The following is a 21250-nucleotide window of genomic DNA, read 5'->3' as shown; positions in this document are numbered from 1 at the left end:
TGCATCATGCATGGTGGGAAAAATGAGATAGGGCTCTGCAGGGTTCAGCAAATGCATTATGGAAAAATTTGGCTTATGCATACTCTCATCATAAAGTTCAATGGACTGCTGAACAGCATGAACTGTATGATCCCAGGGCCTGGGACAGTGGTTTATGGCACAAGCTCACTCACCTCATTGTCCTGATGATTAATTTCGCTAAGATTTGACTGCTGCAGGAGCACGTTCAGAAGCCTGTGGAAGCAATGACAAGCAAATAATCAGTGTACAGAACTGCTGAATAAACCCGAAATTTTGACATCATTTGGGAAAGAAGACGTGCAATTTCAAGACAAAGCAGTCTTAGTGATGGGCACAGGTCAGAGTCTTAGGTCTGGGCTAGAAAAGCAGTTAAGACTTTATAGCATACTGTAACAACTGAAGTTTTGTTCTGGGAATCAAAAGCAGATCCACTAGGAAGTATTCTTATGTCAATTCTCAGGGTGAATCAGAGTATATTATACTAAATGTGTGCAATTTTTTTTAGACATTCATCCTCATTCTGTTTCATAAAGTTTTAAACAAACAGAAATGTTAATGTTTACAAAAATGTTTGTAGTGCTCCTTAACTGTCAGAGTAATGCAATATTGTGTATGTGCTGGCGTGTTTGTCTGTATACATGCATACAAACTGTAACAGTTACACATGTACTAACCAATTGCATTTGCCAAGGTTTTACAGTATTTTTGCTGGGATAGAGCCACTGTCGTGGTATAAAATAAGCAGTGCACTAGTTTGCTTTTGTTATGGGATATCAGACTACAAACACTCCCCTCTGGTGGAGGGATCAGCTACGATAAAATAGTCACTGAAATATTAAATGCAGTGGTATTTTTAATACTGCAAAGGCTTTGCTTTTCCTTATAGCCTCCTATGAAGATATTCTGAAATCACTATAGCTTTAGAGAATGGTTATGGTTGTAAAACATGGTTATGTTTCATACTGGAAGAAAAATTGTTTCGAGTAGATGAGTAGATGAGTAGACCACGGAAATGACATAGTCTGTAACAAAGCCAAATCACATGGATGCTGTGGTAGATGTACTGTTCTTCTGATCTTAACAAAAGGAAAGTGAATCCTTAAATAAGATCATAATGCAAAAATGTGGCTCATCTGAAGGTGCAGATTTGTAATAAACCTGCAAAACAGACTTTAAAAAACTTTTTATTATTATGTATATATAATAATATATACTTTATAATATAATATAAATTTATATATAATATATATTTATAATAATAATATATATATATATTTTGCAAGGATGTTAATAGAAAATTAAGTGCCACCTTGAAGTGGGAATTCTGATAAATGAACAGATAATGCACAGATGAATGTATGCAATCATGCATTGATTCTCAGACCTAGGATACTAAATAAAAATCTTTTGTTTTTTTTTTGTTAAAATCATCAGGGCAAACTTCCAGTACATTTTTGATATTGAACTGTGTTCGTCAAATCTTGGAGTGTTGCATGAGAAATTATTTTTTTCTTTTCTCAGAAATAAACAAGTAGATATTATTCAAAAGAATTTACTGTTGCTTAGGGATGATTTGTCTGTTCTGCTGAGGAGAAATCTTAACTGTTTGTCAACTGTTTGTCCTTCAGCGGACAGGAAATCCAACTTTATTTTTTTTCTAACTGGCATATCTCTAAACGGTGAAGACTGTGTAGATCCCAGCACTTTATCAGGGCATCAAGTTCATTTACATATGAATACATTCACTTGTAGTAAATGGGTGCTACACCTCCTTTTCTTAATCACACGATGAATGAATGGTATTGTGGTGTCAAAGAATGGAAACTGAAGAGAAAGAATTTTTATAATTGTTGAGATTAATTTGAAAAAAGCAAAGTGGTAGAACAGATTTTATAGTCAATTGGGTCAATAAACTCCAACCAGAATCTAAGAAATCCACTATTTGAAAACAAGTCGTAGTAAATGAGGGCTACTGAGCAAAGATAACATGAGATTACTGTAGTGTACTTGTAAAACCCCTTTATCACAGTTTTGTGATCAATAAGTTACACATTTCTGTAGTTTAACCTCAGAAATCTTCAGGGAAACCATTGTAGAGAAGGACACATCACTCTTTGACTGTAAAGCATCTGTCAACAACTCTTGGCTCCCTTATATTCTCTATGTATAGATATTTGGCCACCCTGATTGAGATTTCTCTGTTATCTGTTCTAAAAGCTAGAGAGCAGTAAGTTCATGGAATCCCTTTCCACCTTTTCTCGAATGTAGGATGTGTATTGATGCAAATGAATCCATTATCACATTAAGATGTAGAATCATAGAATCACAAGGCTGGAAGGGACTTACAAGGTCACCTAGTCCAAACTAGCTGATCACAGTCTCTGGCATTCTATGTGGTTCGTGCACTGGAAACACAGTTTAGCAGAGCATTCCCAGATTTTAAAGTTTAGCTGAAAAAGCATTTCCTAACACACCACTACATGTGCCTTTTTGGTAATGACACAGCATTCAGGAGAATGGCAATGGCCAGGATGGAAAAGCTTGGCATGGGTAACCCCAGATGGCAAATGGTGTAAAATAATTGAACTGATGACAAATTCCTATTTAGAGTAAAAGTCTTTCCGTGTCCATGAAGAGTATAGAAAATGTTCAGGGAGTGCTGTGTGTACTGCTAAACTATAGTTGCACCCTTTTGAGTAGCAGCATGGCAGAAATGTACAAATGCAGTTTTCAGTTGGAATATGATAATGCACTCATACTATCGCAGAGGCTTCGAATTATTTCCTCAAAGTAACGCAGGAAAAACAGTGATGAATGTAGAAAATGAAAAAAGCTGTCAAAAAGACTGTGAAGTAAGATCAGCAGAAGTGCAGAGAGCTCTGATGTAATATGGTTACAACAAAATCATAGTCTCCATGATTAAGTCGCAATGATATTTTATATCTGCTAAATGTTTTACCTGTCTCCAATGTCCCCAGACATGACTTACGTAGGAAACATGTTTAAACGAATTTATTCAAATGTACAAATCAAGACTCAAAAAGCCTTTCCTATCATCACGGATGAAAATGAGACAAAGAATTTTTCTTACAACTTTTGATCTACGCATGCTTTAGTTATTACATCACCATCAGTAAGAGTAGTTAAAAATCACAGAATCATATAATCATAGAATGTTTTGGGTTTAAGGGACCTTTAAGATCACCTAGATCTTAAGGACACCTGCCACTAGACCAGGTTGCTCAAAGCCCCATCCAGACTGGCCATGAATGCTTCCAAGAGGGGGCACGCACAACCCTAACAGTAAAGAATTTTTTCCTAATATTTAGTCTAAATCTGCCCTCTTCCAGTTTAAAATCAAGATAGGCCACCAAATACCTGCTTCCCCTTTACAGGGGCTCAGAGAAATTGTCGTGTGGAAAATTTTTCACACATATGCCATACTGCTTGGAGGAGACATCCAGAAATGAAGCTTCTTGTAAAATTTCTCTTGGAAGGTAGACAAGGGCTGAGGGAAACCTAGAGTTTCAACTTCTTTTATATATATATCTTTTTCTTGCTTTTGTGGCTTTGTATTGGTCTTCTCATTTTTCTTGGCTGTATCTGTTATAGAAGTGTTGTGCAATGCTTTTTCTTCTTTCTATCCTCTGCTCTTTATGATAACCATTAAATGGAAGGGCAAATAACAAGTGTAACTGTCAAGGCTAACCTTGTGACTTAGTCTCTCCTTTGAACTGTGAAACTGAATTGAGGACTACCTGCTGAGATTCAATCAGGAAAAGCTGCGGGATCCTCAGACATACCTCACGTCGGGCTCTGCAGTAGCAGCGTGTAGTGGCAGCCTCCCGTTTTTATCAGGTATGTTTTGCTTAGCACCATTTCTGAGCAGGCTGACACAGCCTTCCAACCAGCCCTAAAAAAGAAATTGTATTATGTCAAAGGGGAAAGTAAAATACATCAGGCCAGGTCTTTGCTCGGTGGTTCTTGCTTTAGCATGTCACTGGCTGTTTCAGCCAGCTGAGGAAATGGTCCTTGGTTTCTCCAAGATTGGTCTCAGCACTGAGAATATTTTCCTCTGGAGTCTGTCTTAGATTAATTCATCCATTAAAACAAAGTTTTATTTACACCACCTTCTTTTTTTCTGCATCTATGGCAAGTACTGAATGTGTAAACAGTCATTAAAAACCTTCTGATTCCTGTAAACCTAACAAATGCTACACATATTCCTGCGTGTGAATTTAAGTATACCAAGTTAAACCAAGAAGTGAACACTTAATCTAATTTCTTTTATGGTATATTAGCAGGGATATCAAATCAATACTAATACGCCTTAGAGTGTAGTCTTCTAAGCATTGTTGCAGAAGTTTGAATCACTGACAATGTTTGACTGAAAACAGCACCAAAACAGATGGGATGAATCAGTTCTTGGATTAAAACCTTGTATTGATCACCTCAACAAAACAACAAATAAACAAGCTGATTGTGATTGCATAAATCTTTCGGTTCCAGGAAATGTTCCAGGAAAAATGAGTGTGTGTTTAAGTATTTTCTTCGAACCTCTGCAAGCAATCAATAAAGACCATTTCATCCAGTATGATCTATGTTGGATCAGCATTACCAGCATTTATAGAGAAAAAGAACAATGGAATCAGAACATATCTGTTGTGGTTCTTGGTGGAAGTATGACACTACCAAATTCTGCATGGGATTGTGAGCACAGAGCTCTGTTCAATTCGGTTCTCTGGACAGACATCACAGCCAAATGCTCTCAAGACCTCTGATTATATCCATCACAGAAAAAGAAATGGAAACTTTGAAGCCTGGGTGGCTTAAATCCTTTCCAGTCATTTCTTTTTCTTCCCAAAGAATATTTTTCCCCTGTGGGAAAAGAGGGAGGAAAAAAGGAGCATGATACTAATTATGGGATTTTTTTTTAAGTATCTGGCAGAGGAAATGTTTGTGCTGAAGTAAGTGGGACATGCTCCTTGCACTGAATGAAATGGTCTGTTTTGCTACTTTCTACACATATTTTCTGGCTAAACATCTAACAGCTGAGGAGAAGCACCATTTTCATACTGAATTTGCAGGAAGAAATTAGATGCAAGGGATATGATTTAATTAAGCTGCCACTATTTCTGCTCAAAAGTACTGGCATTTATCCAGTCTGTGGTCAACCCCTCTGACCAGCTAACACGGTCCCCTCTCCATGCATGCTGAATTCCTTCCAGTGTGGAACAGAAGACCAGGGAGAAGAGGACAATAACTGTGTGCTTCAGATGGAAAGCACCAGAGCACACATCTACCTTCCCCAACTTCTTCGTGGGATGTCTTCCTCTACTGTTGCTTGTAAGTGGGTTAATTGGGAGATTGGATCACTCAAGATTTGCACTGACACCTGAAGCACCTTGCACCTGGCCATTCCAGGTCCAGCTCTATAGTGGAGAGAAAAGCAGTGCTCAGGTGTGCAGGTAAACCTGCCAGCTGACAACCAGAGTTGAGACAGAAATGCGCTCCCTGCTGAACAGTGAAAATCTGATACTGAGAGGGAGAAGGGAGAAGTTAATCTGCCTATAAAGAAAGGAGGGAACTTCAAGCTCTTTTCCAGCGCACAGGAAACCACTGGCTTTTCTGAAACCATGAAGAGGACCATGGACATTGTGAGATTCCCACGCCACATGTTGATTTTGCAACCGAAAGATGAAGGACACTCTGAAAGCAGTTCTGATTCTTTTCTCAGAATCTTACAGAGCTTGCAGCTTTGCACTATAGTAAACTTTACATTTTCACTGCTATCTAGAAACAAATCATAGAATCGTGGAATCACCAACGTTGGAAAAGATCTCTAAGATCATCCAGCCCAACCATCCACACATCACCAATATTTCCCACTAAAATATTTAGTCCTTTTTTTGATTTCTATATACAAATGGAAATCTTATTTGCTCAACCCGTTTCTTCCTCCACCCCCCAGTCCTGATACCAGATAAGTTGCCAGAGATAAACTGGTACGTCCACATGCATCTTGTGTGTTAATATTGGCTCCCATCTTCAGTAAAAGCTTCACTGTATCGACCTGGCGCCCTGACACAGCATGCATCAGAGGTGTGCAACCTGGGGAAGAAAGTCAAATCACACAGAATGACAGAATTGCAGGGGTTGGCTATTCTTTTACAATTTTTATTTAGTCAAAGCCATAAGATAGAGACATTTTCTTATTTGCTGAGGTTAGCGCTGGCAAACTAACAAGCCTTTTCTCTCACGACTGTCCAACAGCTGTACTCAGCTTTTTGCGGGCAGGCGGTAACTCGGCAGATTACCACTGATTACAAGAAATAGCACAGCGAAAACACTGCCTCATTAACTCTGCATCTGGAGAGAATATTCGTTTTCTACTCTCAGGATTCCTGCATGAACTATTGGTTTCAGACACTGAAAGCTGATATCCTTCAAAATGAATAGTCACCAGGTCACGCTTGGCTAATTTTCTCAAACCCAGTTTCATCCTGTGTTCCTGTGTTCAAAAAATATATGAAATCAAACCCTGTTTCATGCAAAGATGTGTGTGTGTCCGATGATTTTTAACAACTTAATTTAATGAGTGGATTTGCCTTGGGATAGTTTTCTCTTGGTGAGAACTTATTTTATATTCAGCAAACCACTTCTGTGCTGGAAAAAGACTGAAATCCACCTTCAGACTTATTATGCAGATTTTCTTAATGTTCAGTGTTATGATATTACTTAACTGCTTTCCCTTCCTTCCATTCTTTTAACTGCTGAATAACAACAAAGATTTTCCTGCAGAATCTGACAGAGCAATTTAAAATTACTAAGCTGGGAATAAACCTGAATGTTAGAAACCATAATATGCAACCAGGCACAAGTGAAGAATAATGATCCTTTCTGAATTCACTGAGATTGCTGAGCAAGTATACACTACTCAAAGTTATGTCATATCTGCAGGATATGGACACATGTTTTGTCTTGCAAGATTGATCTTAGTTACATTTGCTCATACAAACCAGAAATCAAGATTATTCTGAATCTGCAATGCTCCTCTTTGCTGATCAGTCTGCCTCCATTCATTGCCCTTCATATTGGCAAGGATTGGAATATACAGGGTTAATCTCAACCCTTTGAAAGAAGTTGCAATAAAATTTTTTTGAATAAACAAAGACTTCCTTGTGAGAAGCTTCCATAGATCTGTAGCTTTAAATCACATGGGAAATAGATGCATGTAAAAATCAACTCAGGAGAGTGCTTTGTAGGAACATTACATAGTAAACCGAGCAAAAAGGAAAAGGAGTGCAGTCTCACGGGTTATTTAGATCATCGCACATTGCATGGTTTGCCTATGGACAAAGAACCACAAAGCAAAATATTGTATTTTTTGGTGCGTGTCTGTACACATGCTATTGAAGTGCAAATTACTGGAACCCTCTGCTCTAAGGATGTGTGGAATGTATGGCATTTGGCTTTGATAAAAACTCTGTAATGACAGAAATTTTTCAGCATCTTCTTAAAGGAGATAAAATAGCTTCTTGTTAATGTTCTGATTATATCAAAACAGCTTATTTCTATCCGATCGTGCAAACTCAGTATGAAAGAGTATCTGGATTATGCATTTCTAGGGGATGTTCCAAAGAATAACACAAGTTTCTCATATCCTGCTTCTAAATATAATTTTCCAAGCACGAGAATCAGGACTTAAAATGGAAAATTTAATGGCGATCCAAAGCAGGGATTCTCCTGAGAAAAAGCTCAGCCTTGTTTACCCTCACTGTCGCAGCACTCCAGGATGGAGGGATCTTCTCGAATGACTGCAGTCAGTGTGTTCACATCACCGTTAGCTGCCGCCTGGTAAACCACAGTCAAGTCAGTCTCTTCTGCTGCATCACCTACAGGGAGGAGTGTGCCCATGAGTAAGCTGGGAGCAAGTACAAATGATTAACAGTGAAAATAACAACACATTTCACTGGATTTGTATGACTTGAGATGGAACAAAGTGTATCCAAAGAGCACTGTGGCTTTTATTAGTCATTTCAAACTTCATCATTTGCTTCCTCCAAAAACTGTTGGATGTAAATTTTGAAATGGCATAACAAAACCTCTTTGAAGTTTCCACTTCTCATGAGAAATCAAAAGAATATTAATGGAACATAACTTGAGAAACAGTGAAGTAAGGACTGAACTGGCTCATCTTGTGCTTGACTGCTCTTCCATGAGAGAGTTTGGTATTGAAATACAGGTATTCTCAGCTCCTGCGCTTTCCTTGCACCCCTATAAAGATGGAGGATTTATCCCTCTCTCTGAGGTGTTTGGGGAATGCTCTCTGCATGGGAGTGCACCTCCAGCAGCTCTGTTTTGTGTTAACAGTGCCTGTGCAATGGAAAGTTAACTATTCTTGGAACCCGTGACTAAGGTATATTTCTTGTACAGTAAAGAGTACATTTCTGTTTGCTCTGCAACTTTACTTGCATGGATAGAGGGAAACTAAATAACATAAAACTCTGTAAGAGTTCATCCCCATTAACCTTGCATTAATTATTTACACTAACTATAATAGCTAATTCTAGCTACTATAATAACTGGCTATGAACTTCAAACACAAAAATGTTCCATTTCAGTTTTGGTTTCAAATGTTTTCCTGTGTTTCCAAATAATGATGTTGGACTCTGATTTCACAGGCTGGCACTGTCAGGCTGGGGGACATTTCTCAGCCTGTCCCTGGACCTCAGTCAACCCCGAGCTCATCTCTCTGAGTGCTGTGTCCAACAAGGACAGCCACAGTCCTGCCACAGAACCAGTCAAGGGCTGGCTAAAGAATGCATTCAAATGCATTTTTCATAGAAAGTATCAATACTCAACAATGTGACTGTCATTAACGGGTTGGAAGGGCATAGTTCTGCACATTTTCTACTAGTGATGGCTGGTGGACAGCTGCAGCTAATAAAAAAAGCCCCAAGCTCCATATTCTGAATAATATCTCTTAGACAAAGTGCTATAAAACTGTCTTACTCCTCAGCTTCTAAGTTTTCAGAGCAAACATAGAACAAAAAGCAGAGCTGCTTGAAATTACAAAGGCCGTGCCAAAAGGAGACATGTCCTGTTTAAAATGAGGAGTGATGCAAAGCCACATGCAGTCTTCCAATGCCCTCAGTGAATCTGTGCCTGTGTGACATTTTCTCAGTCCCCTGCACTTGCATAGGAGTACAGCTACCTGCATGAGAGAAGAATGAAATGGCAGAAAGGCACAGTTCCATGACAGAATATATAAATGTATGTGCATGAAAATGTCATTGGTATTTCATTGTGAACTGATATTAAATAAAAGGGTTTCTATTTTCAGACATAGGCATTGACCATGTGTTAATATGTATTTAAGCATCTATCCAAATATAATATTCACAAACATGAAGATAGCTGTTATGAGGTAAATTTTCAGAGAAGGCAAGAGAAGGAAAATCTCTAACCTGGTTGTGAGGCAGACCGTGGGAAAGAGCTGAGGAAAGCTGAATTCAAGCAAAATCAGTTTCAGAGGCAACTAAAAGCATCCCTCACTTAGATGGTTAATTTACGGAGAAATGATGTTTCGGCCTGTTGTAGAGTCTTTCCTAGGCACTCAGGAATCAATGGCAATCAATGACAATCCATGACAATCAATGACACAAGTTCTAATTTTTCTTGTTAGAGTAGGTTACTAACTTATGTTTTAATGTTTATTTCTTGCTTTTTTTTTTTTGTTTGTTTTTTTTTTTTACATTTTAGAATTTGGAAACATTTATTGCAAGTCAAAATGATTAGCTGCCAACTTTTAGTCATACTCTCTTGGTTGGGATTGGGATTCTGTGCTTTTAAACTCTGAGAGCTGTGCAAGTATGAGCAATGTGGAGCAGCATGTTGCCTTCATTATCTTGTAGAGATCCCCGAGTTCAAACTGCACTATTCTTATGACCTTCCACCCAGTGAATTTAATAAAAAAATAATTATTTTATATGGCTTTCTCAATGGAAGGGCAAACTTCACAAGCCTATCTTAGTCCTGGATTCCAACCAACCTTTCCTCTCTACAGGTAATGTTAACACAACAGATTTTTGTTTCCAGAGGAGTGAGTGAGATGACTTGTGGTAGCAAACTCTTTTGATCGTAACTTCCTTCTGGGCTACACATCCCATGCTCCACATGCCTTTTGGCTTCAGGTGGGCTTTCAGACTCCTAAATCCAGCAGTCAAACGAGTTCATTTTTTTTTGTTTAAATCTGCTGTTATGATAAAATGCTCTAGTGTGCACTGTTGGTCAGCTACAATCTCATCTTTAATTTTGAAAAGAGAAGTTTCTTATCCCTGCTGACTCAAAGAGAAGTACATCTGCAGTGAGCTGTACCATTCACCATGGCCACGGGCCAGTGCTAAAAAGCAGAACTGTTGCCCTGCTGCTGTGCTGCTGTGTTAGCAGAAGTAAAGCTGGTTTCTAAATAACGCCATAGAGTCAAACAAAGGAAAGACAGGTTAAAGACTTTTCCTCATGCTTGTGTTTTCTGGAAATAAGAATTTGTGAACTGTTCAGAAAAAAAAAGAAAAAGATAAAAAGTAGATGTTTTAAAGAGAATTTAAAAAGAGTCAATAAAAAAGTCTCTTTCATAATCAGCGTTAATATTAGCACATTAACATAAATTATATTAGTTTTTTTTTTGTATCTTTTTGAGTGGTAAAAGATCCTTAAAGTTGATTTTAAAATATTTGCCATTCTATTCATACATGGAAAGGGAACCTGGTTTAACTCCACACTGGGCTTTTTGTTGTCACCCACAGGTGGCCTTCTCTGCCTGCAACAAAATCATTACCCTCTGCTGTAAAACTTGGCTGCCATGGAAAAAATGCAATCAGCTTCTACCCTGGGAAAGGCTGGTTTGTCAGATTTGGAGCCCTGGATTGGGGCTTGGGAAAACTGGAGATCTGATAATAAATCTGCCTTCAGTGGTGCTCAGATTCCTATTTCCTCTCCACTCCACTTACGCAGATTTCCTTTTTCCTCTCCTGACTCGTCTTTCAACTTACACCTTTGATACAATTCTTGATTTCTACTCTGCTGGAGATTCTGCCATTTGTAGAACTAGACATTTCTCTCAGGAACTCTGACCCGTGAGCTGCTGAGACAGATCCAAAACAAAAAGCGTGTTGCGCAGTGCGCTAGATGGAAAGCAAGGAACAAGGCAGAGGATCATCACAGGTGTTGTTCCTGTTGGCCACCTTTCAGGGTTATGCAGGAGGTGCCATGAGCACTGGCACACTGCCTCTGACAGCTGCATCTGGTGGCTGATGTATGGGAGAGGTATGGAGAAGCTGGTGTGGGGGAAGAAATCAGGTACAGACTGTGTAACAGAGTGGCTGTCACCTCTGATTCACGTACATTTAAAATTTTTGCTGTTTAGAATCATTGAATCATTAAAGCTGGAAAAGATCTCTGGGATTATCAAGTCAATGCATCCCCACCATGCCCACTAGCCATGTCCCTCAGCGCCACTTTAATGTGTTTCTTGAGCACATTGTATGTTCTGTTTTCCTGCTGTGAGTCAGGAGCAGAGTAATCCAGTAAGAAGAGGAAATTCTTCATCTCCTGAGCAGAACAGTTGCTTACCTGAAGGGCAAACTGGTAGAAAGATGAAGGCATGGAAACAAATCAGAATCTGGGACAGATTCCCTCTGCCCTTTTAGATTCAAGTGCCTTATCCCCTGTGCCTTTGCTTTCCTCTGAGCAATTGTCCTCCCATGCAGAGAGATGGTGCAAAGCTGAATGAATGACGGATGACTGAATGAACAGTCTGCACCTGCTCTAGCAGAGCATGAACTCCAGTTCTGCTCGGGAACAGTGGCATGAAGCCAAGATTAGGTTTTGCCCTTCCTCACCAGAAGACCTAGCTGTCAGAGCAGTGAGGTGCATGGGACATGCTGTTCCCTTGGTGACAGGGGACACTGGGCCAGCAGAAACTAAAGAGAACTGTGTGGTGCATCTGGAATAAGAATGGGCAGACACTAATTCCAGTTCTGGAGCATGACCGAGGATGGGGATGGAGTTTCCCTAACACAACCTATGTGGCTTTGGTGGGGAGAGGAGCGGAAATGGTTATGTGGTATTCTGATGCTTCATATGGCAGGGACTAGGGAATTCCAAGAGCTCCTGGGTGTCATTCACCAGGCTGCACCAGGCTGCAAGTGATGTAGTCTCCTGTTCCATCCTCCTTTAGCTTAACCCTCCCAGGAGTGAGGGCACCTGTCCTCCATTTGCAAACGTGTTAGCTATACTTCTGTGGTTTTGCTGTCCTATAAATGCAAAGGAGCGCTTAAACTGTCTTATATATGTGATATTTTGAAAAATATTGTGCCATTCCTGAAAGTGATCTTCAGGAAGTCCATCTCACAGCCTGTGTGTGGAGCAAGGGTAGGGAAAAACAGCTGTGAAGCTTTCTTTCATAGCTAAAATTCTCAGTAAGAATCACAGCTAAAAGCCAACCTACTTGAAATGAGCTGCAATATTTTAAAAATGTGTCATTTGTCCCAAGTACAATAAAAGCCTTTTGGTCTGAAAGGAAGTGCATAAAGAAACATACAGAAAGATCACAGGATTCACAGCAATGAAAGTATACTCAATTAACACTCCTCTGACTTTCATGTGACAAGATTGTGCTTTACGCAATTCGTGATGTCGGCTGAACTGTTATTTTACAAAGTGGCTATTAGGTGTTCGTAAGTGCCTGCTTTCTACTGCACTGGATTTGTGAGATCCAAATAATGTCACTGCATGTTAGCTGACTGTACACAGACTTGGCAATGATGGATTCAGACCCTGATAAAATTAATGGGCTTTTAGAGCTGAAAGCTGGATGACAGGATAATTTATGTTCACCAGCAAGAAGAAATATTTATACATACAATTTTCTGCCCTCTTTCAGTAAGCAAACATACTGTATTCCCACCCTGCACCCAGTAGCCAAGTGCCATATATCATTTCCCACTGCTTATCAGCAGATGCTGACAATTGTGTGATTTCACCAAGAAGACGCTGCTTACTTTCACCAAAGCACAATGAATCCCGGACAGCAACTGAAATGAGACAATGCAGTCTCACTTTGCTGCAATTTACCATTACAAACAAAGGTCTGCATCCACTGAGCATCCTCTTATCCCCATTCTCTGATGTTTTAAATAATACAGCCACTCTGGCTGTACTGGGGTAACCGATGTCAGCATTGGTGGGCCCCTCCTGGGCTTGGCACGTGGGTGGATGAGTGCAGATGTTGGAAAACATAACTCAGTCTATAATATTAAAGATTCATTGATTGTTCAACAAAGTAATATAATCCCTGTGTGTATCTGGCTGTGAATGTGGCCATCCAGACCTTTTCCTGATTCCTTTGTTTAATTGTTAAATATCTCAAGCCAGGTACAGCACCTGAATGGCACCAAGCAGTACTGAGAGAAGAGGAAAGGCTTAGCTTCTGGAAGTCTCGCTCTGCTACCACTATTGCTGTTCATAAATAATATAAGCTACAGATGAGGGATATCAAAAGAATTGTTGCAGAGAGAGTGTGATTTTTTTTTCTTCACCTATTATGGGAGGAATTTTCTGATGACTGGGATTGAGATGGGATTGTAGGGGAAGATATCAGACTGATGTATGTTGATCGGTGCGTTTAATACATGGTCTGCATTCTGTCATTCTCAGAAATCACTCCAAAGAGTAACAGTGCTTCTTCTACTTGCAAAAAGCTCTTCATTAAATTGGTAATATGTCAAGGCCCTCGATGTTATTTAGCGAAATTCACCATATGCTTTGAATAGAGCTGTCTTTGCGACTGGGTTCAGTGTCCCTTAAGTGCTGCTTCTGCTCGCCCGCGCCCCGCGGCAGCCTGCGGGAGGGCGGACAGCGAGGCAGTTCCGTGAGCCGGCAGTCCCGCGGCCGTGTGCTGAGGGGCAGCGCCGGAGGGCGCCGTTTGCTGGGAAGATGCTGCACGAGCAGAGGAAGGTGGGGCTGGGAGATGGTGCTGTAAGGGAATAGTGATAGGATCAGCGTGGAAAATGTCCCAGCGAGAGGACAGCGGCAGAGCAGGAGTCGGGAGGATACTGGTAGGTGTTGCCTCCCCGTTCTCTAATTGTATCCGGATAAGGCGGTTTGGATCAGCGGTCTCCTTCACTGCTCTCTGCTCCCAGCCCTGTCTGCTCCTTCTCCGACCCTGCTTACACTCCATCCTCCTTGCTGGCACCAAGCTCCCAGTCCAGCAGCCAGCCCCGCAGTTCCAGAAGCGCAGGGTGTCCCCGTGCCCTCGCTGCGCTCAGAGCAGCACACAGCGCTGCGGCAGCTGCAGGGCAGCTCCAGAATGGCTGTTGGAGCTGCTGAACATCGGACAGACCACCACCTCTGTACTTCTGGAGGAAATGTTCCGCGCGTCATCTGAACATGACCCACGAGGTCCTGTCCCTGTTTGTGTGGCACACAGCCCCTCAGTACCCTTGGTGTGGGGCCGGCATGGCCACATCAGCTGGGGCACTTTGCGAGAGTGTGATGGAAACAGCGGCGGCCGCTGTAAACAGATAATTTTGCAAGCTGACTTCGAGAGAAATTTATTGCAACACAGATGAGCAAACAGTGACTGCTTTCTGCTTTGAGAACATAAGAGGAATACTACTATATTTTTGATAGTGCATTAAACAACAAGAAAGAAAAGCTTGTCTAGGCAAATAAATACACAACGTTCATTCATTTAACTTAAAAACAGACAGAAAACAGGCATTAGTATTTCCATAGCAACCTTATCATGTAGAAAATCTTCACTTCGTGGCATTTAAGGATATCTTAAATTCATAATTATGGCAATACTTACCTGTACGGCTAACATTTACTGAAGCAAAGTCAATCACTCATCACTGCCTAGTCCTCTTAGTGTATACAAACCAGCAGATATAAGAAAATAAGCTATTCTTATTTTTTCTCCATTTTAAATTACTTTGTTTGCTAATGTTTCTGTTGCCATATAAATATGCATGTTCACAAAAGCACAAATATGCAATATAAGCAAAAAATCTGTATGTTCATTTATTGATGTTGATGTAAGAGCAACCAAATGCTTTAGTTTATCTGCTAAAGTATTTTATTTCTGTATGTAAATATAGCAATAGGTTGAAATATCTGTTTCTGACATTGACAGAATGTACCTTCTCTGTAAGCAAAACCAATTTCCATGAGACCTGATCTTTTCCAAAAAATCTTACCATTCATTCTGTCAGGGAATCTTAGTGCATCTGCATGGGAAGCATGGGAGCACCGGAGGTTTTGAAATCAGAAGAAGACACTTACCTTTGTGCTGGTCAAATACAGATGAGGAACTGAAATCCATTGTGGTCTACCTCAATATCTGCAACCGGACTGGGCAAACACCACCTCCGGGGTTGTCGAGGAGGAATCCCATATATTACTATAAACAATGGTAGCTGTTCCCAACCTTCTTGTCAGAGAATTAAACTTGCTTTATGTCTTCAAGTTGTTGTCAGGGCAAGGACATTATCACCAGCCTGATGGGAATAGTATAATCTGTTTGCTGTGCTCTTAAAATGACATCCCTGGAAGCTTAGCTTTTACAGAACACCTCCAGTGAGTGAATTTGTCTGTGAGCATCTCCGAGAGATGCTGCAGCTCGCCCAGCCTCAGCAGCAGAGTGCTGCCTGTAGACAAACAAGCCTCAGAGCGTGAATGGGATTGTGCTGGCGCACAGAGCATGTGCAGAGCTGTGGTGCCGTGCGGGTGCAGCCGTCCTCGTTTTGCCGGCATGTGCTGCGCCCACCTGGCCCTGTTAGTGTGGTGCTGCGGTCACCGTTCCTGGGGTGCTTATCTGCATCATCATTTCAGAGATTACCTATTTGCTGACTTAACTGTGGTGTGCAGAATGTAAATAAGGAAGCTATTGCTATACCTAATTAATATGTAAGTTACAATGAAAGAGTGGTTCTCGAGAACTGTGAGCGCATTACTATGGCTGAAGCGGGTAGTGATGCTCCAACAGAGCAGTGCAACAAATGCAGCAGTTCACAGAGGGTATTCCAAGCCCTCTGCATCCACCAAACTGACAGCAGATTCATGTCTAAAAGCTGCCTTTTTGGCTTGGCCTGTACCTCCCTAAGTTGGGAATTCAGATCGTGTGCTATATAAAGGAGGTTCCCCTGGTGAACTTCATACTAGGATGTTGCCATGGCAGAAATAGTAGTAAGTAGCAATAAATGGGCTGATACTCTGTTTATCTGAAGCAGATATTTGCCCAGAGTAGCAAGTGGGGCTGGCAGCTTGGCGGCGTGTAAATAATTTTGTACTTGTGCAGTGGAATAGACACGCTGCTACTGCTGAGTAAAGCAAGGCAATGCATGAAAATTAAGGAAGGCAAGGCACTTTTTGTCCATGTTTGGTCAGCCTAACAACCCCCTGGATGTTACGTATTCATTATATTCTGCCGAATTGACCAACTCTATTGTCTACAGCAGTTACCAGAAACATAACTTACATGTAGGCACTGTAGGAGTTATATCTGCAGCTGATTCACATCCCAGGTATGTGAGTCTGAACCTAAATCAGAACTGTTTGGAAAAAGATTATATTAAAAGATATATAGCAATACAGCCTTGACAGGTTGAACCAAGCTGAAATTCTCCAAAATGTGACAGTGAGACAGGCTCTGCCTTTTTTGTATTGAAGAGGGATCCATCACCTGGCGAGTGCTGGCCATGCACAGATCTGGGAATGTGGCACAATGCGAATGGTTGGCATCTAGCACAACTTCACCAGAAAGGTGACCTGGTTAGTGGCCCTTCTGCCCCCTGGCTCATGAGTGACACCTGTGGGCTAGTGCCTTGGGCTGCTCAGATAGATGGAGGGAAATGTGGCTGGCGACCTCCAGCTGCAGGTTATCATTGTGCTCTGTAGTTTTCAGAAGGCACCACAGCTGGCTCCTGCTGTTCATGTGTGGCAGAGGCCCTCTGTCATCATGGAATCATAGAATGGCTTCGGTTGGAAGGAACCTCGAAGATCATCAAGATCCAGCCTCTCTGCCACAGCGGAGTTCCCAGCTCCTAGATCAGATTGCTCAGGGCACCATCCAACCTGATCTTAAGCAGGTTCATGGACAGAGCATCCACAGTCTCTCTGGGAAACCTGTTCCAGCACCTTCCCACTCTGAGTGAAAAACTTCCCCCTGACATCTAATCTATACTTCCCCTCCTTAGTTTAAGACCATTCCCTGTTGTCTGATCATTACCTACTCGTGTAAAAAGTTGATTTATCTCATATTTATAAACTCCCTTTCAATACTGGAAGGCACAATGAGGTCTCCCTGCAGCCTTCTGTTTTCCAGGCTGAAAAAGCTGAGTTTCTTCAGATTATCTTCATAGGAGAGGTGCTCCAGACCATAGGTCTTCTTTGTAGCCCTCCTCTGGACCCTCTACAACAACTTCACATCTTTCCTGTGCTGGGGGCCTCAGGCTCCTGTACTCCAGCTGGGCCTCACAAGGGCAGAATAGAGCAGAGGAGGACAATCACCTCCCGCTCCCTGCTGGCCACCTCTCTTCTGATGGAACCAGGGTATCATCGATCTTCTGGGTTGAAAGTGCACACTGATGCCATCGAGTGCAAGGCATTTCCAACTTTGGGCAGAAATCTTCTCTCCCTATACTGACCCTGGTTGTATTTTGAATCCCTGGTTGTATTTTGGAGCTACATCCTCAGTGTTATGGAGCGCACCAAGTACAGATGCATCTGGAGAAGACAGAGAGACAGAAGGACTGGCTTGTGCCCTCTGGAGGGACTGACCCAGGGCTCAGCAAACAGTGACAATCTCTCCCAGTGTGTCAGTAGATAAACAACAACTAGAGCTTGGAGAATGGAACCACAGCTGCATCCTAGATCTTCCCACATGGAATGCAAGACAGAGTATCTGTCCTACTCTCCTTTTTTCATAAACTCAAATAACATCCTTTGCTAAGTCAATGTGAATTTTTGGCTTTGACTATAATGGGATCAGGGTATCTCTTATGGCACAACTGTCTGAGACACCACCAGCATCCTATGAGGGAAATTTAGCAACAAGCCAAACACACCTGAGAGTCTTTTCTGTAGTTATAGAAGAGCTGCAAACTAGTAACTGCTTCTATATGTATTGATTTCTCAAATGATAACATGTGTATTGAACTAAAAAATTTGTAAATTTTGCTCGCAATGGTTGTTGTGCATAATTTAGAAGAAGTCTCCCTGTGAGTTTTTCACCCTCACCATAGCTGTAGCTATCACTCTTTAACCTCCAAAGTCTTCCCTGTGATACTTTCAGGTTTAAAACCACGTTGAATGCCTCTGGCATGGAGTAAGGATGATGGTATGTGTGACTAAGGGGTGTTGTGTTGATGGTCTTATGTGTAGAGGGAAATTTATGCTCAAACATTTGCACTACAACTACTACTGTTTGGTATTCCAATACTGCTTGCTGTACAAGACAACATAAGGGAAAATCATAGAATCATAGAATGGCCTGGGAAAAGGACCACAATGATCTTCCAGTTTCAACCCTCCTGCTATGCAGGGTACCTAAACAATAGATGAGGCTGCCCAGAGCCACATCCAGCCTGGCCTTGAATGCCTCCAGGGATGGGGCATCCACAATCTCCTTGAGCAACCTGTTCCAGTGCTTCACCACCCTCTGTGTAAAAAGCTTCCTCCTAATATCTAACCTAAACCTCCCCCCTCTCAGTTTAAAACCATTCCCCCTTGTCCCATCACTATCCACCCTTGTAAACAGCCGTTCCCTTTCCTGTCTGTCCTAGGTCAGATCAAAAGTTTACTAGTCCAGTAACTGCAGTGGCTAAATAGCACTTGGCTAGCTGTCTGGTGAAATTGCAGGCCAAGCAGTGCATCCAGTGTTCTTCAGTGTGCACTCCAAAGCAGCACTGTAGTTTCACAGAGTCCCAGTAGATGGTGGGATCTGATCAACACTTCATTCTTTGAACCAGAGAAACAGCTCTACACTGAGATACTCACGTTGGGTTTTTTTTTTTTTTTTTTTTTTTTTTTTTTTTTTTTGTAGAATGCTTTTAAACAGAGAAAGAAAAATTCATTTGCAAGAGAACCATAATCTCTGACATTATGCAGCACATTAAGAATGCTTGGAAATGAAACAAGTCTCATTCCAAATATCAAATAACAGTACAAAGCATGACTAATAATCAGTGAATGGTAAACTCTGAGAGCCTCTTTACAAACCTTTGTGATTGTACGTTTTCACTGCTAAGACATGAAAGGCTTAACATGTATTTAACATCTTCAATTCCATAAACCTCTATTTTAAACAGGGAAATTAGTCATTTAGGGGTAAACAGCAAATTATAAGTGGTCTGAGAGCAACATGAACAAATCTGACATGTGTAACTGTGTCTGTAGGGTTGAAGTGCAAAGGAAGAAAACCATGCCTTACAGTGCTGTCCCAGCAGAAGCTGTGGGGCTGCCTCTTTCCCAGTAGATGGGGATGAGCACACTGGGAATCCCATTCTGACTGCAATAAAAGACAGTGAGGTCAGTTCATCTTTCTGATTGTGTTTGGAGCAGCAGTACCCCACAGATGCTTGATCCTTTTCTCAATGCTGTTCACACCATTGTGCCGTTGTGTATGTTCTTTAAGAGTCTCGCTGTCAGTTGCAGAGAGCAGGGATTGTGAGCAGCTTGTCAGTTGTCTGCAAGTTGCAGCAGCAGCCGTGTCTGCTCAGTGCATTCGGGCTCCAGGGATCACTCTGTAGCAGTGCAACAGATACAAGCAGGCCATCTACACAGAGAAGAGGAAACTGCAGTGATCATTTGGTTCTGAGGGAAATGGGTTAGTAAGGAAAGCAGTTCACTCTCTGTTTCTATACACTTTAATATTATGTGAAAGGCAAATATAGAATACCGAGTCCAATTAGCTTTTCCTGTAGAAACAACAGGAATCTCTTTTCTTTCTTTTTCCTTTTTTGGTCATAAGATTATTTTTCCATGTCAATGCCCTGTTCCTCATTAGTATTTACAAAATACCAAATATTAGACAACTAGGCTTCCTCTCCTTTATGTAGTTAGCTATGAAAGTACACGCCTTCTTCTAATCATGTTTGTTTGAATCTTTGCCTTTTAATCCAGAAATCAAAGGACAATAACAAGTTTATATTCCACACAGTGCTCTATCTGTTGATTTCAGTTTCTTGTAACTGCATGCACTTAGGATGGTGAATCCTCCAGTGACACAGCTTTCAGGACTCAGCCAGACATCCCACAACCTGGACGCTGTGTCATGCTTCAGGAAAGCTGGCAGGCATTGCAGGGCAGTAGTCAAGGCATGGCGACAGTCATGACAAATCAGCTTTACACACAGGAAGAGTACAGAGACTGCTGGAAAAAAGCAGTAACGTGACCAAGAAAATTTGCATTTTAAATGGGCCACATTGCGATAACAGTTACCATGAAAAAGCAGCACATTGTAAGCAGAAAAACAATTCCTTCCTCTGCTTATATCTTGTTATTGTTCCCATGCATTTTTTTTTTTTTTTTTTTTCTATTTCTGACCACAGCTGTGATCCTGTACATCTTTTTTGTTGCTGGTCGTTTTCCTACTATGCATAAATTTTGGCATATGTCAGCAAAAGTATGATGCAAAGACAAGTGTTAGATTTTACTTGTGCAACTTCAGCAACGTCCAGGGTATCTTGCATCAAAATCTGCTCTGGTGATTCTCCTCATTGTGACTGCAGTGAGGTCATGACAGTGTGACATGGAGTGATGAGCTGATGGTCTCTGTCTTTTTGCAGCTTGGGGTAATCAGAGATACATACCCACTGAAGTCTTTCATCAGCTATATTTTACATGACAATGCCAGGGTATGTAGAAGCCCAGATAAAAGGAAAAAAAGTCTGTGGATTACAAACTGCAAATTGTGTCCATCTTGCATTCTTTGCTCACCTGGGACTGTTGTTGGTACCTAATCCCAGATTAAAGTCTTCATGCAGACTTCTGAGTTGCTAAGTGCAATAGCAGCAACAATGCACACAGGTCCTGTGGTTTGGTGTGAGTACACTTACAGGGAAGAGGCAATTTAATCATGTGCCAATGAAACTCAGACAAGTGTGCAACTCAATACTTATGATGCACACACTGTCAGAATGTGAAAGGAAGAAGCTGAGTAGGC

General features: G+C 41.3%; 1 protein-coding gene across 1 annotated transcript in view; it reads right to left on the bottom strand.

Annotated features, from left to right (window-relative positions):
* The window catches only part of ANKRD55 (ankyrin repeat domain 55), a 50997-nt gene extending 35287 nt beyond the window's left edge, over nt 1-15710 (bottom strand). Inside the window, exons 1-5 of the mRNA XM_042875304.1 lie at nt 15370-15710; nt 7794-7916; nt 6002-6132; nt 3825-3934; nt 174-234 (exon numbers count right to left, since the gene is read on the bottom strand). Of these exons, the coding sequence (XP_042731238.1) occupies nt 174-234; nt 3825-3934; nt 6002-6132; nt 7794-7916; nt 15370-15409 (465 nt within the window). The 5' untranslated portion in view covers nt 15410-15710. The remainder of the gene's footprint in view (nt 1-173; nt 235-3824; nt 3935-6001; nt 6133-7793; nt 7917-15369) is intronic.
* Between the last annotated feature and the right edge of the window lie 5540 nt (nt 15711-21250).

This window comes from Lagopus leucura, unplaced genomic scaffold (genome assembly GCF_019238085.1).
Source record: "Lagopus leucura isolate 7727_CA_CO unplaced genomic scaffold, USGS_WTPT01 Super-Scaffold_100014, whole genome shotgun sequence".
Taxonomy (NCBI): Eukaryota; Metazoa; Chordata; class Aves; order Galliformes; family Phasianidae; genus Lagopus; species Lagopus leucura.
Note: the sequence above shows the minus strand (reverse complement) of the source record. Positions and strands in the feature narration are given on the sequence as shown.